A 22,056-nucleotide genomic window follows, 5' to 3' on the forward strand; every position below is an offset into this window, starting at 1 on the left:
TTCCTTTTAAAACAGGATTTCCGTGAAAGACGTTAACAGTTTCTTCAACAATCACCTCTCTACAGAATGTCAGTAAAAAAGACTTCTTAACATTCACGCTTGGTACACTTAATTCGCCAACATCTCTAGTCTTTTGAGAGCATTGTTTGCTTTTGCTATTAAATCATCAAGTGATTTTACAAATACTGTTAGTGCACTGTCTTCCGAAAAAGAAGCAATGCATACATCCTTCAGATAGAAGCACACTATTTCCAAGGAAGGGGACATGGACGTGATGGGAGGGGGGAGGTGAATTTCAGCGCAGTATTTGGAAACGATCCGAAATTAAACTGAAAAAGTATCAACTGACAGTAAGGCGTAACATTCAAACTCAAAATGAACAGAAATTATTCAGCATATAAGGAGAACTGTCCCGCCATCGATACCTCTCTCTTTACGATAAAGGTTGACTTTTTGTCCCACTTCAATAAGAACCGCTCCTGAAAAAAGGCCGTTTAATTAGAATAAGAAGCTATTTTACAGGACTGTAAATCTTTAGCGTGAAGAACGAGTATTGAGGAGGGGAGAGCTCCCTCACATAAGAAATAATTTCGGTTCATTTACTTCTGTTTATTGTCATGGTTGTTTGTCATGATTAGGGTGTCATTTTCTCGCCTTTTCTGGTCTTTTATGGTTGTTGCTTATTCAAAAGGTCATACCTGAATTTCTCATATTTTTTTGGAGAAGCAAAACAAAATGGACTTTAAAATTCAAATAAAATAGAAAACTACAAATGATTTTTTTTTCATTAGTGAATGGTGCAGATACAAACTTTTGTCAGTAGACTTTTTTTGTTAGATTTGAGCACATACAACTAAGGGTTTTAGGCCCAAGCCACACGATAGTTATTGTTGTCGATAAAAAGCCATACTCCATAGATGATCTGTGTTTATCTTTGATTTTAACCTCATACTTGAGTGGAAGATTAAAATAGTGAGTGTTTAGTATAAAAAGTGTATATGTACGCCTAATTATTCAAAGTTTTTTTCCACTAATACTCTTTTCTTGTATTTTTGGATAGGTGGAGCTAAGAAATATCTGAAGGATAATCAAGAAAACCACGCTAGGGAATTTGACGTTGCCCAGCTCATCCTATTGTATGTTGAATGTACATCTGACATAGTTAACGTACATTTATTTCTATTGACCCGTGTGACTATATAAAGACTTTTGACTTTGACTTTATTTAACATAATAAAAAAATATATAAGCTATTAAAATATAAATCACTACACCAAGGAAAAATATTAAATTTTTGCCAATGGGTAGTGATTACCGACATAAACATTCTTAATAGCATCCTAAACTAATAAATCAATTTAAAAAAAGGAACGTGTAGGGAACACCTCCCCAATAGTTTTCATTTTTACAATAAATATTTTACAAATCCAACTGTCAATTTGTGAAATCAGACTGAGCAAATTGAAAAAAACAAGCGAAGAGAGGGGATATCCCCGTCCAATATGATAGGGTGTCTGTTTTTAAGTTTTAATATCAGTCTTTGCTGTTGCTTGGAAAGGCTTGTTTTTGAATTCACTTCTGGACAAGAGATCAAGTAAAGACAACAAATCCGACAATAATCCATGGTTAGATTTTAATTTTAAACCACATAAATATATAAGGACATTTTCGAGAAGAAAATCGTCGAAAATAGTTCCTCTCGTCGAGTCCTTCAATGCTCATATCCTAGAATCTCAAGATACCTCTTATTCGAGGTCTCTGCTGCGCCAAGTTATAAAAAAGGTATAATAAAGGTTCCCGAATTCACTTCTTCCTCAGTTTGAAACTAGCTGTGAAATGATTATAACAAAAGGAGTTCAGAACGACTTACCAATAAAGCCAAATTTTATTCTGGATTATGTGTGGATTATTGTTTTTCTTGGATAGAATATTTCATGGTAACTATCTCTTAGGGGGAGATGGCCTGTGGTAAATCTAAAGTTTTATGCGGCAATTTTCGTCATAAGGGTATTAGTAAACAAAAAATAAAAACAACAAAGAGAGGTGAAACAATGAAAAGACAGCAAACGAAACATTAGGGTATTGGTAGCACATGTTCAATGAAATATAATTGATCGATTGATCTGATCTTAATTCTTGGATATTTTTTGGTTTTTAATAGAACTAGAAGTTTCGATTTGTCATAAAATTCACTATTTTCCCTCTGAAAATGCACAAACAGTTGTAACATTTTTTTCGACAATAAAAATGCGTTGGTTTTACCTTTTATGCTAGATTAAAACACGTTGGTTACATCATACTTTATTCCCTCTTGTGAACAAAATACTTTAATAATACGGCCTGGATATGGCCAAATGAAATTTTTTTCGACAATACAAATGCGTTGGTCTTACCCTTTATGTTAGATTAAAAAACGTTGGTTACAGAATACTTTATTCCTTCTTTTGAACAAATACTTTAACAATGCGGCCTGGATAGGGTCTGGATACGGCCAAATGTAACATTTTTTACGACAATACAAATACGCTGGTCTTACCTTTTATGCTAGATTAAAACACGTTGGTTACAGCATAATTTATACCCTCTTCTGAACAAAATACTGAATAAGGCGGCCTGGATATGGTCGATGTAACATTTGTTTCGACAATACAAATGCGTTGGTCTTACCTTCTATGCTAGATTAAAACATACTCGTAACAGCATACTTTGTTCCCTATTCCGAACAAAATACTTTAATAATAAGACCCTTTATTATATTCAGAGAGCATCTACTTTATTGATTTTTCAAAATAATTTTTGTTTGACAGCAACCCCTCGCCCTAATTACTGGATAGTCATTGGCTATCTCCAGAAATATTTCATTACAGGTTTTCTTAAGTAATCTTCCCACCAAATTTCAAGACACCCTACATGCTGTTTGTCTGAAGCTAGATTGTTAAAAACATGATTTATGACGATCTATTATCCTTCATTTGTAGAACAGGTCATAACAATCTAAATCTTACTTTCATGATAGTTCTCAACAGTTTGATTTGTCCTCAAGATTGACACTAAAGTTTTTATTCTTTTAAAAAGTAGAGTTGCAAGAAAAAGTCAAACTTTAGGGTAAAAAGCGGGAGTTAAGGAGGGGACTGTCCTTTTCATATACGGCATAATTTCTGTTCGTTTTAAGTTTTAATGTCGCTCCTTACTTTCAGTTAAAAAACATGTTTTTTTTATTCATTCGCTCTACAGGTTCAACAAACATTTAAAATTCAATAAGTCAGTGTTGTAGATTCGTGCTAGATACAGTAATAGTTTTAGCCCTCATAATCTGAGGGGGTGGGGAAAATACCTTAATAGTTGTAGATTCATTCTAGACACAGTAGTAGTTTTAGCCCTCATAATCTGACGGGGTGGGGAAAGGTACCTTAATAGTTTTAGATTCATTCTAGACACAGTAGTAGTTTTAGCCCTCATAATCTGACGGGGTGGGGAAAGGTACCTTAATAGTTTTAGATTCATTCTAGACACAGTAGTAGTTTTAGCCCTCATAATCTGACGGGGTGGGGAAAGGTACCTTAATAGTTGTAGATTCATTCTAGACACAGTAGTAGTTTTAGCCCTCATAATCTGACGGGGTGGGGAAAGGTACCTTAATAGTTGTAGATTCATTCTAGACACAGTAGTAGTTTTAGCCCTCATAATCTGACGGGGTGGGGAAAGGTACCTTAATAGTTGTAGATTCATTCTAGACACAGTAGTAGTTTTAGCCCTCATAATCTGACGGGGTGGGGAAAGGTACCTTAATAGTTGTAGATTCATTCTAGACACAGTAGTAGTTTTAGCCCTCATAATCTGACGGGGTGGGGAAAGGTACCTTAATAGTTGTAGATTCATTCTAGACACAGTAGTAGTTTTAGCCCTCATAATCTGACGGGGTGGGGAAAGGTACCTTAATAGTTGTAGATTCGTGCTAGATACAGTAGTAGTTTTAGCCCTCATAATCTGAGGGGGTGGGGAAAATACCTTAATAGGTGTGTAAAGAATAAAATGAAGAATTTTCCGATGTCAGAAAAAACTGGGGGGTAGCTCCCAACCCCCACCCCCAGTTTTTTTATTTAATTAAACTCAAGAAATCATTTTCTATCCACCTTTTCTGTTACAATTCCAGGACCTGAATTGATTTTGTACTGAACATGTTACTTTCAATGGTTCCATAGTCAAATTTAATATGATATTCAAGACATTTCTATCTACTGCTTAAGTCCAAACCATGTTGATTAATATAACCCATTTACGTTGAAAATTATATTTTTAGTACTGAAAAGTACATAAATCTTAGTAGGCCTACATTCAATAATCTGTTGGAATTCAAATAGCAAGGAACAATTTCAACGGAAAATTGGATTGTTTTGGCTTGTTTAAAGTCCAGCAAAACATTTATTGGAAATCAAATTTTATTTTTACTCTGTTTAAGCTCATGTTTAGACTTTAAAAAAAGGAAAAATAATGTCGGTTGTTTTTTTCTTAATTCATTTTGATATTTTTCTCTCTTTGTCGTTTTGTTTCTTCTCTCATAGCTGACCAGTTCGGTTTTAGATTTTTATTCGCCAATTCACCCTGGTGTAAGAATGGATTTTACCTGTTTTCTCTTTGCAGTTTTTTTTGTAATTTGTCTCTTTTCAAATCTAATTTCTTAGATTTGAAAAATTAAAGATTTTTACGGATAAATTGGTTGAGCCAACGAGGTTGAGCCAATCAGATCGTTGTAATCAACGGTAATTGTTTCCGTACTTTCGGTTGAAAAACTTTTTTTTTAAATTTAGTGCGTAAAAATATCGTAGGCTATACGACACGTTTGTTTTCTTTTATTGCATAGACCAGGTCAGAGGTGATGGCAAACCAGTATCGCCAGAAAATTTTCAATAATTGAATTTCTCCTTCTAATTTTAAGAAAGTTGATTTGAAGGGAAAAAACTTAGTCGCAATTAAAGAAATAGTACCAGGAGCCCGGGGCTTGGCACTCGGTACGGGGAACGTTCAGTCATGAGGCGTCAAATCAGCAATTTCAATTGAGTTAAGAATTTCTGGCGTGAATTCAATTCCTCTTTCCTGTTAATTCATTAAAGAATCACATATTTTATGGGATATGTTTTCTCCTGAGACTTTTTTGTGATTTTTCCCGGTGTTTTCTCTTCTAACTGCGGATTTCATTTGCGATTCGATGTGATCATTCCTTACACTTATCTTCCAACACTAGATTTCTTTACTCATTTTTTTTGTCATTTGAGATTCGTTGTGATACTTGTTGTTGTATGTATTTAATTCGCAGATATTGTCACGCTTCATTTTTGTACGCGATTACCCCAAACTGTTTCCCCTCCTTTTGCTTTAGATGTTCAGGTTCATTCATGTTTGGATTCCAATTCAAATTATGAGTAATTTGGCAAGAGGTCATAGACACTGAAAACAAAACCTTCTTTTCCACTCTTTCCTTGGTGGTTATATTTTTTATTTTATCATGTTCTTATATATATAATTCAGTAAAGCCAGGAATTTTCCATTGTCTCTATACTCCGAAAAATCTAAATTACAAATTAGCTTAATTATAGGTTTATTCTTTAGTTTCAATTTATATGGTGGTAAATCATCAATTTCAGTTGAATTAAGAAATTCTGGTATGAATTCGTATGTACTTTCCTGTGTACCATTCACAGATGCTAAAATTACTTCATTCTGATCCAAGCTGGTTAAGAAATTCAGGCGCGAAATAATTTTCCTTCTTCCTGTATATCTTTCAGACACAAAAATAACCCATTTCTTCATTTTAGAATAAACAATTGGCAATTTCAATTAAATTAAGCATTTCTGACATGAATTGAAATTCTCCTTCCTGTTTATCCTTCACAGACTCACACAATAAACTAACACGTTCCTTCATTCCATTGTGATTTTGCTTTGTCTTTGAACTGTATGTCCACCAGTTTAGTTTGCAATTTAATGTGAGTTTTTATGTTTCTTGTCAGGGATGGATTTGCAGTAAATATCGGGGGGGGGGTGTAATGTAACAAGGGCGCCAATGAGCAAAATCTGGGGGGTAATGTGACAAATGTGCCAATAATTGACCTAATTGACATATTTATTCTTAAAAAACAATGAAAAAACAAAACACTGGGAAAGAGCGCGCCAGAAAACTCTTTAGGGGAGGGCCCTGGCCCCCTTGATCCGCCGGTGTTTTCGTTTTACATATTTTATTCAACTGCTCGGAGTCATTTATTATAATATTCTTTAGCTTATCGGAGCTAATTGTCATATTTTGTAATTTTGAAAGCATCTTAGATGCTAAAAATAAAAGGATCACCCATATGGTGGAGGGGAGGGGAGGATATTGTAATTTTCACACATGAGTTTTTTTTTCCTATCTGAGGCTCTAAACGAATTTTTTCAAACTGGTGGCCTACAGAGATCGTTTTTTAGGATATAATATCTCAGTTGCCAATTAAAAAGAAAAAGTAAACAGCGCAGCTGTTTTCAGAAAAAAATATATGCGAAAATATAATAAAAATATAAGATAAAAACAAAAATTATTTTAATTATTTAATATATCTATTTTAGTTATTTAAAATGATTATTTTGTTATTATTATTAACTTATTATTAATTAATCTATTAATTAACGAACTTATAAACAAAACAAATTTATTATTAATTAAATAATTTATTTTTAAGTATTATTAATTAATTATTTAATTATTAATATAATTATTTCTTTATTTGTTATAATTATTTGAATTATAATTAGATAAAAATATATTTTTTTAAAATGGAAATAAAAATTATAAAAATATAAGAAAAATATCAACTAGCGGCCTACAGAGATCGTTTTTAGGATATAATATCCTGGTTGCCAATAAAAAAGAAAAAGTTAGCAGCTCAGCTGTTTTCAAAAAAAAAATATATGCATACATATATACACAGTCGCTCGTTCAAATGAAGTAGATATATTAAAAAATAGTATTACCCTGGGTGAGGGGGAAAAACCACTTCTGTCAAGAAGAGGAAGTATCTAATTACTAAAGTAGGAAAATAGTATTTTTTTTCTCAGCGAATAATTACTTTTAAAACCTAATATTCAAAATTTAAAGGTTTTCTTCTCACCGAGTAATTATTTGAATACTTTTTGAACTTGCAGTAATTTTAGTTTAAAAATTATGTTTATTCATGTTTTTTTTTCAGGAACTAAGCTACTTTATCATATCATCAATCATGATAGGACTAACTATCACAATGTTTTCAGAAGCTCGGATCTTCGAAAAACAGTCCTTTGCTCGTGAGTATCTAACACAGTTCTTTTTATTTGCAATTTGTTTGAAACAACAAGAAAACCTTCATTTGTACTCAAAATAACTTTGATAATTTGAGTGCTCAGAGCATTGACCATTTTGTAACTGGGTTTGAAAGAAATCAAAATATGTGCTTTCTCAGCACAAAAATAAGCCTCAAAAATAAGCCTTTCTCAGCACAAAATAAGCCTAACCTGATAATTTGAGTGCTCAGAGCATTGACCCTTTTGTAACTGGGTTTGAAAGAAATCAAAATATTTGCTTTCTCAGCACAAAAATAAGCCTCGTATATTTTTATTGCCGTATTTACATTCAAACTAGTGATGTTCTCACCGAGATTATAATTTTTTTGCAGGTCTAGTAGGAGGAGAGGATTAGTTTTGAATATTCTCTACCCTATCTTTTAGATACTCTAATACAGCTCTAGGACGAATTTTGCTTTATGGATTGAATTTATTGTATAAAATTCAATCTATAAAATTTTATAGGTTGAATATCTTATAAATCTGTAAAAAAAAATTCCCAAGAAGTTGAAGTGAATATATAGAATAAATAATGAATATGTCAGATTTTGCAAGATTTGAAATTCGATCGAGCAAAAATTATTATGAATTTAGCCTCGTCTTTGATAACATCATTCACCCAGCATCGTTGATTTTGATTGCACAACCAATCATAGCCTTCTGATGTTTCAAGGGCTGTCCAATCATACTTGATATCCAATCATAAGCAGCTTTTCAAAGATGATCCAAGTTTAAAAAACGCTGTTGACAGGGTGAATGTTCTCAGTCAGGCGAAGCTTTGATTTAAAAAAAAAAAAAAAAAAAAAAAAAAAAAAGTGAGACGGCATTAAGAAGAACATAAATTACAAGAAATAAGAGTAGCTTTGACATTCTGAAAATCCTTCGGAACGCTAGAGTGTCATTTGCGCCTTACTGAAAACTAAGTAGCTTACTTTTATTAAAAGTTTGATCAGCCAATTAATTCGACCAATTAATTTTTGACACATTCGATAAGAACGTAATTAAAAATATACACTACTGATAAAACTAAAGTCTCTTTAAATACCAAGATCATTAAAAACAAGATCTTAAGCTATCGAAAGGAAGACTATAAAATCGAGACATAGCTATTGAATTTTCCAATTATGCTGAACAAAATGACCATCTCAAAATTTTGGTCGGACAACAAAATTTTTGGTCATTTTAAAATGGCACTAGAACGTTTAATGGCGGTTTGAATGCCTGGAATTCGATTCTTAATGAGAAAAAATGCATTTGTAGCTATGCCGGTTTTGATGGTATTTTGTAACAAATGAATTAAAAAGAAGTTTTGGTTAACCGAAAATACGAAGCAAGATCAAAACTGGAAACAACCAGAAATTATTCCGTATATGAAGGGATTGCCGTCCTCCTCAACACCTTGCTCTTCACGCTAAAATTTTTAGTACTTTAAAAAAATCTTTCCAATTCTAATTAAACAGCTCTCTTGTTTCAGGAATAATTCTTAAATAATTGGGACACACAGTCACATTTTACCATGACGAGTAAGGTCTTGATGAGGGGAGCAAACTCTTCATATATGGTATAATTGCTAATCGTTTTGAGTTTTTAATGTTGTTCTTTACTCTCAGCAAAAATTTTTTTTTTAATTTTTGATCGTTTTTCAGATAATACTGGTAAATCTGGCTCACTTAGCACGAAAAACTCTTCTCACCCTCACGAGAAACTAATCCGTGAAAACTTTCCCCCACTTAATATACACCCCCCTATAATATTTACTCCTTGCTGTAAATCCCCCCTCGTAAAATTTCTTGAGGACAATTCAGCCAGAAAAGTTCTCCTTAGCATACTTTCATTTGAAAAATAGTTTAATTTCTGATTGTTTTCCCAACCACTCCAGAAATCTCCCCTTGTGCGGAAAATTTTTCCCAATCCAACACGCTGAAAAAAATCCACCGAATAATGTCCCCAGAACATCTCCACATGCAAAATTGAGTTGGCAAACAATTAAGACAAATAAAAAGAATTTCGAATTGGAATTCTGTCAATTCCCGTCAGTGTAAAATTTCCCTTTGAGAGTTCAAAACCCTAGAAATTTCCCTCTTCCCTGAAAATTCTCCCTATTGAAACCCACGTCATGCACAAAATCTCCTCACCCCCTGAGAAATGTCTGTATACTTCCCAATGACAAATACTGTACATAAGCAATGGGGAAATCTCATAAAGTACAGGCCTCTCCCCACAGAGATTGGGCGTCATGTTAACTCAAAAGACATAGCTATTGAATTTTCTAATTATGCTTAACAAAATGTCTATCTCAAAATTTTGATCAGACAACTTAGGGGAAAAGGGGGTATGGAAGAGGGACTAGTTGCCCTCCAGTGTTTTTGGTCATTTTAAAATGACACTAGAACGTTTAATGGCGGTTTGAATACACCCTTTCCCGGTCTTATAGGAGTATTATTCAGTTACGATTACCCCTACGAATAAAAAAATAATATAAATAATTAGACACGCTTCCGTGATTTTCTGGCAAAAAGTAATTTTTTTTTATGTAGGTCTGATAGTTTGGTTTTCATTAAGATTCCTTGAATTTTAGGGGATGTGTCCTCCCTACTTTGAAAATCAGACAAATTTTCTGAGGCTCGTAACTTTTGAGGGGTAACACTAAGCTTGATGACTTTTACGTATTTGGAATTAACATAATAAGCTGATTTTCTCAATGTATCTATTAATATCATATTTCCGTTTTTTAGAGTTTTGGTTACTATTGAGCCAATTCGCTCCTTACATGCAGTTCGTTAACACGAACTGTTTCTTAAAACGACCGTAGTGTACGCCCAAGTAAAATTCCTGGGCAAAAGTTTAGCAGAAATAAGTTCAAAATATCTTGAACCAAATGCCTTTTTAGAAGCTGTAGCTTAGTTTTGAAGGTGTTCTAGCCTTTACACAAAACAACTTAGATCCGATATATATCAAACAGTTCGTGGTAACGAACTGTTTCGCGGTAACGAATAGCTACATCAAAAGAATCGCATTTTAATGCTGATTTTAAACATATAAGTTCCATCAAGTTTAGTCTTACCCTACAAAAGTTACGAGCCTGAGAAAATTTGCCTTATTTAGGAAAATAGGGGGAAACACCCCCTAAAAGTCGTAGGATCTTAACGAAAATGACACCATCAGATTCAGCGTATCAGAGAACCCTACTGTAGAAGTTTCAAGCTCCTATCTACAAAAATGTGGAATTTTGTATTTTTGGCCAGAAGACAAATCACGGGTGCGTGTTTATTTGTTTTTGTTTTTTTTTTCTTTTCCCCAGGGGTCATCGTATCGACCAAGTGGTCCTAGAATGTCACAAGAGGGCTCATTCTAACTGAAATGAAAAGTTCTAGTGCCCTTTTTAAGTGACCAAAAAATTGGAGGGCATCTAGGCCCCCTCCCACGCTCATTTTTTCCCAAAGTCAACGGATCAAAATTTGAGATAGCCATCTTGTTCAACATAGTCGAAAACCATAATAACTATGTCTTTGGGGATGACTTACTCCCCCACAGTCCCTGGGGGAGGGGCTGCAAGTTACAAACTTCGACCAGTGTTTACATATAATAATGGTCATTGGGAAGTGTACAGACGTTTTCAGGGGGATTTTCTTTGGTTTTGGGGGTAGGGTTGAGGGGAGGGGGCTATCTGGGAGGATCTTTCCTTGGAGAAATATGTCATGGGGGAAGAAAAATTCAATGAAAAGGGCTCAGGACGAATCTGGTCACGTTAGAAAAAACACGTCAAATTCAGAGCTTAATATATAATGCTGGGTGTTCGGAGCCTCTCTATTATTGAGTATAATTTGAAAACAACACAACTATACGAGCGATAAAACATATATACCACAACCATAACTCAACTAACGAAAGAACTGCTAAGAGATAACACAACTATAAAGCGAAAACAGGTGAAAACTAACGGGAAAATAAATGAACTAAGAGGTGGAAGGGGCCCAGAGAAAAAATATAATCCTTGTCCAATTTTAAGCCTAACTTCCGCAAAGGAGTAATAATGTCAGAAGCCCCGAAATACCGAATTATTTTCTTTCAAACAGTTCGTGGTAACGAACTGTAGTAAGGAGCGACCCGGCTCAATAGCAACCAAAACTCTAAAAAATTGGGTTTTGATATCAGTAGCTACATCAAAAGAATTGCATTTTAATGCTGATTTTAAATATATAAGTTTAATCAAGTTTAGTCTTACCCATCAAAAGTTACGTGCCTGAGAAAATTTACCCTATTTTAAGAAATAGGGGGAAACAACCCCTAAATGTCATATAATCTTAACGAAAATCACACCATCAGATTCAGCGTATCAGATAACCCTATTGTAGAAGTTTCGAGCTCCTATCTACGAAAATGTGGAATTTCGTGTTTTTTGCCAGAAGACAAATCACGGGTGCGTGTTTTTTTTTTTTTCCAGGGGTCATCGTATTGCTCAATTGGTGCTAGAATGTCGCAAGAGGGCTCATTCTAACTGAAATGAAAAGTTCTAGTGCCCTTTTTAAGTGACCCAAAAAATTGGAGGGCACCTAGGCCCCCTCCCACGCTCATTTTTTCTCCAAAGTCAACGGATCAAAATTTTGAGATAGCCATTTTGTTCTACATAGTCAAAAACCATGATAACTATGTCTTTGGGAATGACTTACTTCCCCACAGTCCCTGGGGGAGGGGCTGCAACTCACAAACTTCGGCCAGTGTTTACATATAATAATGGTTACTGGGAAGTGTACAGCGTTTTCAGGGATTTTTTGGTTTTGGGGGTGGGGTTGAGGGAAGGGAGCTATGTGGGAGGATCTTTCCTTGGAGAAATATGTCATGGGGGACCAGAAATTCAATGAAAAGGGTGCAGGATTTTCTAAAATTACTATAAGAAAACAATGAAAAAATAAATATGGAAACGCTTTTTCAATTGAAAGCAAGGAGTAGAATTGAAACTTAAAACGAACAGAGATTGTTACGAATATGAGGGGTTCTAAAAATACTTTAGCATGAAGAGCAAGGTATTTAGGAGGAGATAAATACCTTGCTCTTTATGCTATAGTATTTTTAGTAATTTCAACTATTTACTCTACGGCCTCTCAGACTCAGGGGTCATTCTTAAAGAATTGGGACAAAACTTACAATTTAGTGCAAAGAGCGAGGTATTAACGAGGGTACAAACCCCCTCATATACATAATAAAAATTTAAGAATATAAAAGTTTGTTACGCAAGCTAATTCTTAAGTTACGTATATTTTTTACTAATAAAAACATTCGTTAAAAATTAAAATTTATAGTTGCCTTTTTATGTAACCGAAAAATTGTAGGGCAACTAGGCTTTCCCCACCCCTTATTTCTCAAAATCGTCTGATCAAAACTAAGAGAAAGCCATTTAGCCAAAAAAGGAATTAATATGCAAATTTCATTTTAATAATTTATGTGTGGAGAGCCAAAATCAAACATGCATTAATTCAAAAACGTTCAGGAATTAAATAAAAAAAACTAGTTTTTTTTAACTGAAAGTAAGGAGCGACATTGAAACTTAAAACGAACAGAAATTACTCCGTATATGAAATGGGTTGTCCCCTCCGCAATCCCTTGCTCTTTACGTTAAAGTTTGATTCTTTGCCAAAATTCTGCTTTTTAAAACAATTAAAAACTTTAGCGTAAAGAGCAAGGGATTGCGGAGGGGACAACCCATTTCATATACGGAGTAATTTCTGTTCGTTTTAAGTTTTAATGTCGCTCCTTACTTTCAGTTAAAAAAACTAGTTTTTTTTATTTAATCCGATATAGGTCCGACTGTCAATGTATCCGAATCGTCAACCATGACAGCCTTAATGCGATATTACTCCAAATTATGCAGATTACTAATTTCAGAGGGATCAGTTCACAATTTCAGAAGGAGGCTGTCTCAGCCGTTTCAATGTAATCACTAATAATGCACACCTAAAGAAGATATGACAATATGAAAAATTCCCTCTGCAATAGCCACTACTTTATGCCACTACTAACACTACTACCACTGCTACTTTTACTTATGCAACTACCACCAGTGCTACTTTTACTAATACAACTACTACCACTGCTACTTTTACTAATACAACTACCACCACTGCTACTTTTACTAATACAACTACTACTACTGCTACTAAATTACTCCAGCTACTACTTCAGTTGCAGCAAAAATGAAAAACAAACATGGATAAATTAAAAAAAGAAACATGGATAAAAATGAGCAAAAAATATGTTAAAAGATATGGGCGCTAACAGCTTAAGAAAGTGTAGCTGTCTAGTAAATTCTTGCCTTTAAAATTCAATAGGCTGCTAATGTTTGGATTTTTTGGGACTAAGGGCATTATTTAACATAATTAATTAAATTTGCTAATTTATTTTCACGCTTCTAAATGACTATACTTGCAAAAATAAGACACTGCCGGAAAAAATTATGATTTTAGAAAGCCATAAGAAAGATCTTAGAAAGTAGCAGCTATCAGCTTTGTATAGACGTGTGGTAGGTGAAGGGAGGGGGGTGTACAAAAACACTTTTAACATCTTTGGTGCTTTAAATTTACTTTAAATAAGGTTTTTCAACAAAAAATCTTTCAGTTTTAAATCATTAAAATTAAAAATAAAGTAACTTAATAAGAGACACTTAAAATGCATACAAAATATTATGAGTACGTATATGAATCCCAAAATGAGCAGAAAGTAGAATCAATAATCTAGCCAAACTAAAAAAAAAAAACAGAAATGACCATGCATGAGCAAGTTAAACCTAAAATGCTGTATTATTTAAATGAAAAAGGAAATCCCACTCCACAGGCCTTCCACGGGCTAGAGTTTCATTTAGAATGTACTACGAAGCAAAACCATCTTAAAAAGTTTTCTTTTTCACTATAGTATTAAAAAAGTAAATCTCCTAAAACTTCCATTAGATTTATCATATAGAATTCTGGATAATTTAACACATAGGAACCTTCTTTTTATTTGAAACAAAGCTATTTTGGCTTAGAGCCAAATCAAACAGTTCATGGTAACGAACTGTAAGTAAGGAGTGACTCGGTTAAATAGTAACCGAAACTCTAAAAAAACTAATTTTAATATCAATACATACAACAAAAGAATCAGATATTATGCTATTTCAAATATATAACATTCATCAAGTTCAATATTACCCATCAAAAGTTACGAGCCTGAGAAAATTTGACTGATTTTTGAAATAGTGAGGAAACACCCCCTAAAATTAAAGGAATTTTAATGAAAACCCCGCCATCAAATTTGGCGTACCAGAGAACCCTACTGTAGACGTTTTAAGCTCGTATGTACAAAAATGTGTAATTTTGCTATTTTCAAATAGTTTGTGGTAACGAACTGTAAATAAGGAGCTACTCGGTTCAATAATAACAGAAAATCCAAAAATCAGAATTTTAACATCAAGAGATACACCAAAAAAATTAGCTCATTAAGTTGTTTTTACGAGTCTGAGAAGATTTGCCTGATTTTTAAAATAGGGGGAACACCCTCTAAAATCAAAAGAATCTGAACAAGAATCACGTCATTAAATTCAATGTATAAGAGCACCTTACTTTAGAAGTTACTGTATAAGTTTCAAGCTCCTATCTACAAAAATATGGAATTTCGCTATTTTTGCCAGAAGACGGATCACGGATGCATGTTTTTTTTTCAGGGGTGATTGTATTAAAATAACGGTCCTAGAAGATCGGAAGAGGGTATATCAAGGCGTAAATTAAAAGCTCTAGTACCCCTTTTAAGTAACTAAAAAGATTGGAGGGCAACTGATTCCCCTCCCACGCTGATTTTTCCCTCAAAATTAACTGATCAAAATTTTGAGATTGTAATTTTGTTCATTGTAGTTTAATGATCAAATAATTGCATCTTTAGGTGTAAAATAACGCCCCACTGTCCGCGGGGAATGGCCGGTAAGTTATGAAATTTGCGTGTAGTATTTGCTATTGGGAAGTACACAGACACTTTTTTTTGGGGGGGAGGGAGATGTGTGTGCTTGGGCTGTCTTTCTATAGGGAGAGTCTTTTTCGCGGAAAGAAATTTATCGGGGATGAATACTCCGGAGAAATGTTACCCTGGGGGGATTTGACAGAATTAATCAACAAAATTATTTTTAATTGTCTTAAATTCTCTTTGCTAAGTGTTTCATGTGGGGATTTTCCGAAGCAATTACCCAGGGGTTTTTTCCGCATGTTTTGTTTCCTAAAAATAATTTCCATGAAAGGGGGCAATTGTAGTGTGATTGAGAAACCGATTAGAGATGAAAGCCTTATTCATATGAAAGCACGCTAAGGAGAATTTTGAGACTTAATTGTCCGAGCTCAATTTTACAGGGAAGGTGATCCTAAGCGAGGATTGAACTGTCTGGACAGAATGTAACGGGCGGAGGGGTGCTTTTTAGATTGGATAAAATTTCCATGGAGAAGTTTTCCATGAGGGGTAGGAGCATATTTCATAGAGTGTGATTCATATTTACCGGTATAATTTGAAAAACCAACAGAAATTTTTCCATGTATGAAGGGTTCCCCCTCCTTAATACCTTACTCTTTACGATAATGTTTGAGACTCGTTTAATTAGAATAGGAAGCTTTTTTAAAAGTTCTAAGAGCTTTAGCGTAAAGAGAAAGGCATTGAGGAAGGGGTAACCTTTCATATACGGAATAAATATGTGAAAATTAATATACAAATTTCGTTTTCATTTTTCAAGTACGGTGAGCCAATGTCAAACCTGCATTAGTTGAAAAACTTTCAGAAATTAAATAAAAAAAACTATCTTTTTAACTGAAAGTAAGGACTTACTTGACTTAATGCTCCTGCCGAAATGCTTCCGGCGTCGAGAGTGATGCTACATGGTGCTTCCATTTGGACCGGTCTCTTGCAAGGATGTGGACATCCTCCTGAATATTTGCCATGACTAAGAAGGCACCTGTCGTGTCCTTCCATCTGGTTGGGGGAAAACCTCTTGGGCGTTTCCCGCCGTGCAGCACGGGATCAAAGTCAAAAATCGTTCGTGCGGGAGTGTCGGGGTGCATGCGAAGGAGATGCCCATACCAGCGGAGTGTTCGTTGGGCGAGTCGGACTGAGAAGGGCGTTTGAGCAGTTAACGCCAGGAGGTTTTCGTTGCTAACAAAATCATGCCAGCGTAGTCCTTCAATGCGGCGAAGATGTTTTGTTTGGGCTATAATTACGGTACTAAACACAGACTGAGTGGCTGGCCAAGTTTCGGCTCCGTAAAGAATCACGGATCCCACCGAAGCATTGTATATGCGCATCTTGGTCCTACGGCTGATAGAAGGTTTCCTCCAAAGGGCACTTAGTCTCCCCACTACTGCTGAGGCTTTGGCAATTCGGTGCATTAGATCTTTAAGGATTGATCCGTCATTTGAGAGGATAGAGCCAAGGTATGTAAATTCCTCAACAATCTCAGCTGGTTTGTCACCGACCATTAGGACTGGCGGGGGACTCGGCGAGTTACGGGGTTCAACAAACATCACTTTTGTGTTCTGCCAATTAATCGACAGCCCTATCTTTAAGGCTTCATTAGCAAGGATTTGTAGGGCTTCTGTGAGATTCGACGGTGAATCGCGATATTAAAACTTAAAACAAACAGAAATTATTCTGTATATGAAAAGGGCTTTCCCATCCTCAACGCCTCGCTCTTTACGCTAAAGTTTTTGTCATTTTAAAAAGAAGAGTTGTGAAAAGGAGTCAAACTTTAGCGTAAAGAGCGTGGTATCGAGGAGAAAAAAGCCCCTTTCATATACGGAATAATTTCTGTTCGTTTCAAGTTTTAATGTCACTCCTTACTTTCAGTTGAAAAAAATTGTTTACTTTATTTAATCTGAAATAAAGCGATTTTGGCTTACAACAATTCGTGGTAACGAACTGTGAGTAAGGAGCGACTCGGTTCAATTGTAACCGAAACCCTAAAAAAACAAATTTTAATATCAATAGATACATGAAAAGAACCAGCTTATTATGTTATTTAATAAAAAACAAGTTTTTTCAACTGAAAGTAAGGAACGACATTAAAACTTAAAACGAACAGAAATTACTTCGTATATGAAAGGGGCTACTTCCTCATCAACGCTCTTTACGCTAAAGTTTAACTCTTTCTCTCAACTCTTCTTTTAAAAACAGTAAAAAACTTTAGCGTAAAGAGCGGGGTGTTGATGAGGAAGCAGCCCCTTTCATATACGAAGTAATTTCTGTTCGTTTTAATGTCGCTCCTTACTTTCAGTTGAAAAAACTTTTTTTTTATTTAATTTTGGAACGTTTTTGAATCATTGCATGTTTTGATTTTGGCTCTCCGCAGAGGAATAATTAAAACGAAATTTGCATATTTATTATTTTTTTGGCTTAATGGCTTTCTCATAATTTTGATCGAATGATTTTGAGAAAAAAAGAGCGGGGGAGGAAGCCTAGTCACCCTGCAATTTTTTGGTTAATTAGAAAGGTAACTAGAACTTTTAGTTTTTTACGAATCTTTTTATTAGTAAAAGATATAGGTAACTTATAAATTAGCTTACGTAAAGAACTTTTTATTCTCATGTTTTTATTACACATATGAGAGGCTTCGCCTCCTCGTCAGTACCTCTCTCTTTACACTAAATCTTAAATTTTGTCCCAATTCATTAAGAATGACCCCTCAATCACAAAAGCCGTAGAATAAACAGTTGACATTACCATAAATACTTTAGCGTAAAGAGCGAGGTATTAGGAGGAGGTGAGCCCCTCATATGGGTAATAATTTCTGTTCGTGTAAGTTTTAATGCTGCTCCTTACTTCCAGCTGAAAAAAAACTTTTTCATATTTATTTTTTTATTGCTTTTTTTAATAATGCTAGTAAATCCTACGCTCTCTTCATGGAAATTTTCTTCCCCCATGACAAATTCCTCGATGGAAAGTTCCACCAGAATATCTCCCTCTTCTCAACCCCTCCTCCCAACCGGAAAATCCTCCTGAAAACGCCTGTACACTTCCCAATAACCATTACTATATGCAAGCACTGGTCAAAGTTTGTAACTTGTAGCCCCTCCCACGGAGACTGTGGAGGAGAAAGTCGTCCCCAAAGACATAGTTATAACGTTTTTCGACTATGCTGAATAAAATGGCTATCTCAGAATTTTGATCCGTTGACTTTGGAAAAATAATTAGCGTGGGAGGGGGCCTAGGTGCCCTCCAATTTTTTGGTCACTTAAAAAGGGCACTAGAACTTTTTTATTTCCGTTAGAATGAGCCCTCTTGGAACATTCTAGGACAACTGGGTCGATACGATCACCCCTGGGAAAAAACAACAACAAAAAAAACAAACAAATAAACACGCATTCGTGATCTGCCTTCTGACAAAAAATAGAAATTTCCACATTTTTGTAGATAGGAGGTTGAAACTTCTTCAGTATGGTTTTATGATACGCTGAATCTGATGGTGTAATTTTCGTTAAGATTCTATGACTCTTAGGGGGTGTTTCCCCCTATTTTATAAAATAACGCAAATTTTCTCAGGTTCGTAACTTTTGATGCGTAAGACTAAACTTGATGAAACTTATATATTCAAAATCAGAATTAAAATGTAATTCTTTTGATTTAGCTATTGGTATCGAAATTCCATTTTTTAGAGTTTTGGTTTCTATTGAGCCGGGTCGCTCCTTACTACAGTGCGTTACCACGAACTGTTTGATTCCAAATATATAATATTCATCAAGTTCAATGTTACCCATCAAAAGTTACGAGCCCGAGAAAAAAATTGCCTGATTATTGAAATAGGGAGGACATACCCCCTAAAGTTAAAGGCATCTTATTGAAAATCACACCTTAAAATTCAGGTTACCAGAAAACCCTACTGTAGAAGTTTCAAGCTCCAATCTGCATAAATATGGAATTTCGCTATTCTTGCCAGATACAGATCAAGGATGCGTGTTTTTATTTCTTTTTTTCCTGAAGGGTGAATATTCCAAGGAAAATCTTTGATAATTGGCTTATATTCTCTTTGCCATTTTTTTCATTTGGATATATTACGGAGGAATTATAAAGGGACTTTTTCCGCGTGTATTATTTTCTGAAAATAACTTCCGCGGAAGGGGGGCATTTCTAGAGTATTTAAGAGACTGATTGGAGATTGAAGGCTTATTCAAATGAAAGAACGCTAAGGAAGATTTTTCAGACTGAATTTGCCGCCATCAATGTTACAGGGGGAGGATTCTCAGCTAGGATGAAAATATCTGGAGGGAATTTGACAGGAAGAGGGGATCCTTTTTACGTCGTATGAAGTTTTCGCGGAGGAGTTTTTCGTGAGGGAAAGGGGCATATTTCATACAGGGTGAGCCAGGCTTACCGGTAATATTTGAAAAAACGAACAGAAATTATTCCATATATGAAGGGTTTCACCCTCCTCAATACCTTACTTTTTACGCCAAAGTTTGACTTTATACTAAAATTGAGACACGGGGGCTGTCTAATTAGAATAGGAAGTTTTTTTTTTAAATACTAAAAGCCTTAGTTTTAAGAGAAGGGTATTGAGGAGGGAGCAACCCTTTTTATATGGAATAAATCTGTAAAAATTAATATACAAATTTTGTTTTAATTTTTCAATTACGGTGAGCCAAATTCGAACCTGCATTAGTTGAAAAATGTTTAGAAAGTAAATAAAAAAAAACAAGTTATTTGTAAACTGAAAGTAAGGAGCGACATTAAAAAAAAAACGAACAAAAATTATTCCGTAAATAAAAGGGGCTGTCCCATCCTCAACACTTCACTCTTTACGCTAAAGTTTTAGTCCTTGTCACACATCTACTTTTTAAAACAATAAATAAAGGGGGTGGGACAGCCCCTTTCATACATAAATTATTCCGGATATGAAATAGGCTTTCCCATCCTCAACGCCTCACCATTTACGCTAAAATTTTACTCTTTGTCACAAACCTACTTAAAAAAAATAGCGTATAGGGAAATGCGTTGAGGATGCGACAGCCCCTCAAGTAAGGAGCGACATTAAAAAAAAACGAACAAAAATTATTCCGTAAATAAAAGGGGCTGTCCCATCCTCAACACTTCACTCTTTACGCTAAAGTTTTAGTCCTTGTCACACATCTACTTCTTAAAACAATAACTAAAGGGGGTGGGACAGCCCCTTTCATACATAAGTTATTCCGGATATGAAAGGGGCTTTCCCATACTCAACGCCTCACCATTTACGCTAAAATTTTACTCTTTGTCACAAACCTACTTAAAAAAAATAGCGTAATGGGAAATTCGTTGAGGATGCGACAGCCCCTTTCATACACAGAATAATTTCTGTTCGTGTTAAGTTTTAATGTCGCTCCTTATTTTCAGTTACAAAAGCCTATTTTTTTATTTAATCCATTGTAAGATCCGTATACCATTGTAGAGGGTGAACACTGGACATAGCACATATTCACAATCCTTCCACCAGCAATATTGCCATCTAGTTTTTATACTATACTAAAATGAAAGAGGCGAAGAGCCTACCTGCATTCTCTAAAAATACTGAAAACGCTGGAATAAGAAAAGGACTTTTAGCTACGTAGCACCAGAGAAAGAAGGAGATTTATCAGCTAATTAACATTGAAAGATAGGGACTAGCAACCGAAACTGGCCCTTACAGAATTAAATAAACAAAACAAGTTTTTTCTGAATGAAAGTAAAAGAGCAACATTAAAACTTAAAACAAACAGAAATTACTCCGTATATGAAAGGGGCTTTTCCTCCTCAACGCCTCGCTCTTTACGCTAAAGTCTGACTCTTTCTCTTAACTCTATTTTTAAAACAGTAAGAAACTTAAGCGTAAAGAACGGGGCGTTGAGGATGAAAAGCCCCTTTCACATACGGAGTAATTTCTGTTCGTTTTAAGTTTTAATGTTGCTCCTTACTTTCATTTAAAAAAACTTGTTTTTTTAATTAATCTCTGGACGTTTTTGAGTTAATGTATGTTTTGATCTTGGCTCTCCGCACATAAATAATTAAAACGAAATTTGCATATTAATTAATTGAAATTAATCGGAAGATTTTGAGAAAAAGGAGCAAGGGAGGAGGCCTAGTTGCCCTCCAATTTTGGGATTACTTAAAAAAGCAACTAGAACCTTTAATTTTTTACAAACGTTTTCATTGGTAAAAAATATACGTAACTTACGAATTAACTTACGTAACGAACTTCTATATTCGTATGTTTTTATTGCTTTTATGAGGGGGTTCAACCGTTGTCGATACCTCACTCTTTACACTAAAGCTGAAATCTTGTCCCAATTCCTTAAGAATAACCTCTGAATCACAAAGGCCGTAGAATAAGTAGTTGAAATTACTAAAAATACTTTAGCGTAAAGAGTGAGGTATAACGAGGAGGTAAACCCCTCATATGCGTTATAATTTTTGTTCGTTTTAAGTCATAATGCTGCTCCTTACTTTAGAAAAAACTTTTCATATTTTTTTCCTTGTTTTTTCAAATAATGCTAGAAAATCCTGCGCCCCCTTCATTGAAATTCTCTTCCCCAATGAGAATTTCTCCATGGAAATATCCTCCCACGTAACCCCCCCCCCCCCAACTCTCCCCCTAAACCAAAAAAATCCCCCTGAAAACGTCTGTACGCTTCCCAGTAATCATTACTATATGTAAACACAGGTCAAAGTTTTTAACTTGCAGCCCCTCCCACGGGGACTGCA

At 34.8% G+C, this 22,056-nt stretch overlaps 1 protein-coding gene across 4 annotated transcripts in view; it reads left to right on the forward strand.

Moving 5' to 3' along the window:
- The first annotated feature begins 1,823 nt into the window (after positions 1-1,823).
- The window catches only part of LOC136029935 (hemicentin-1-like), a 173,523-nt gene continuing 153,290 nt past the window's right edge, over positions 1,824-22,056 (forward strand). For 3 of the 4 annotated variants that reach the window (XM_065708472.1, XM_065708469.1, XM_065708470.1), the window contains exons 1-2: positions 1,868-1,937; positions 7,218-7,311. In XM_065708472.1, the coding sequence (XP_065564544.1) occupies positions 1,935-1,937; positions 7,218-7,311 (97 nt within the window). In that variant the 5' untranslated portion in view covers positions 1,868-1,934. Of the gene's footprint in view, positions 1,938-7,217; positions 7,312-22,056 lie in introns of all 4 variants that reach the window. The other variant, XM_065708473.1, reaches the window with a different exon arrangement.

This window comes from Artemia franciscana, chromosome 8 (genome assembly GCF_032884065.1).
Source record: "Artemia franciscana chromosome 8, ASM3288406v1, whole genome shotgun sequence".
NCBI lineage: Eukaryota > Metazoa > Arthropoda > Branchiopoda > Anostraca > Artemiidae > Artemia > Artemia franciscana.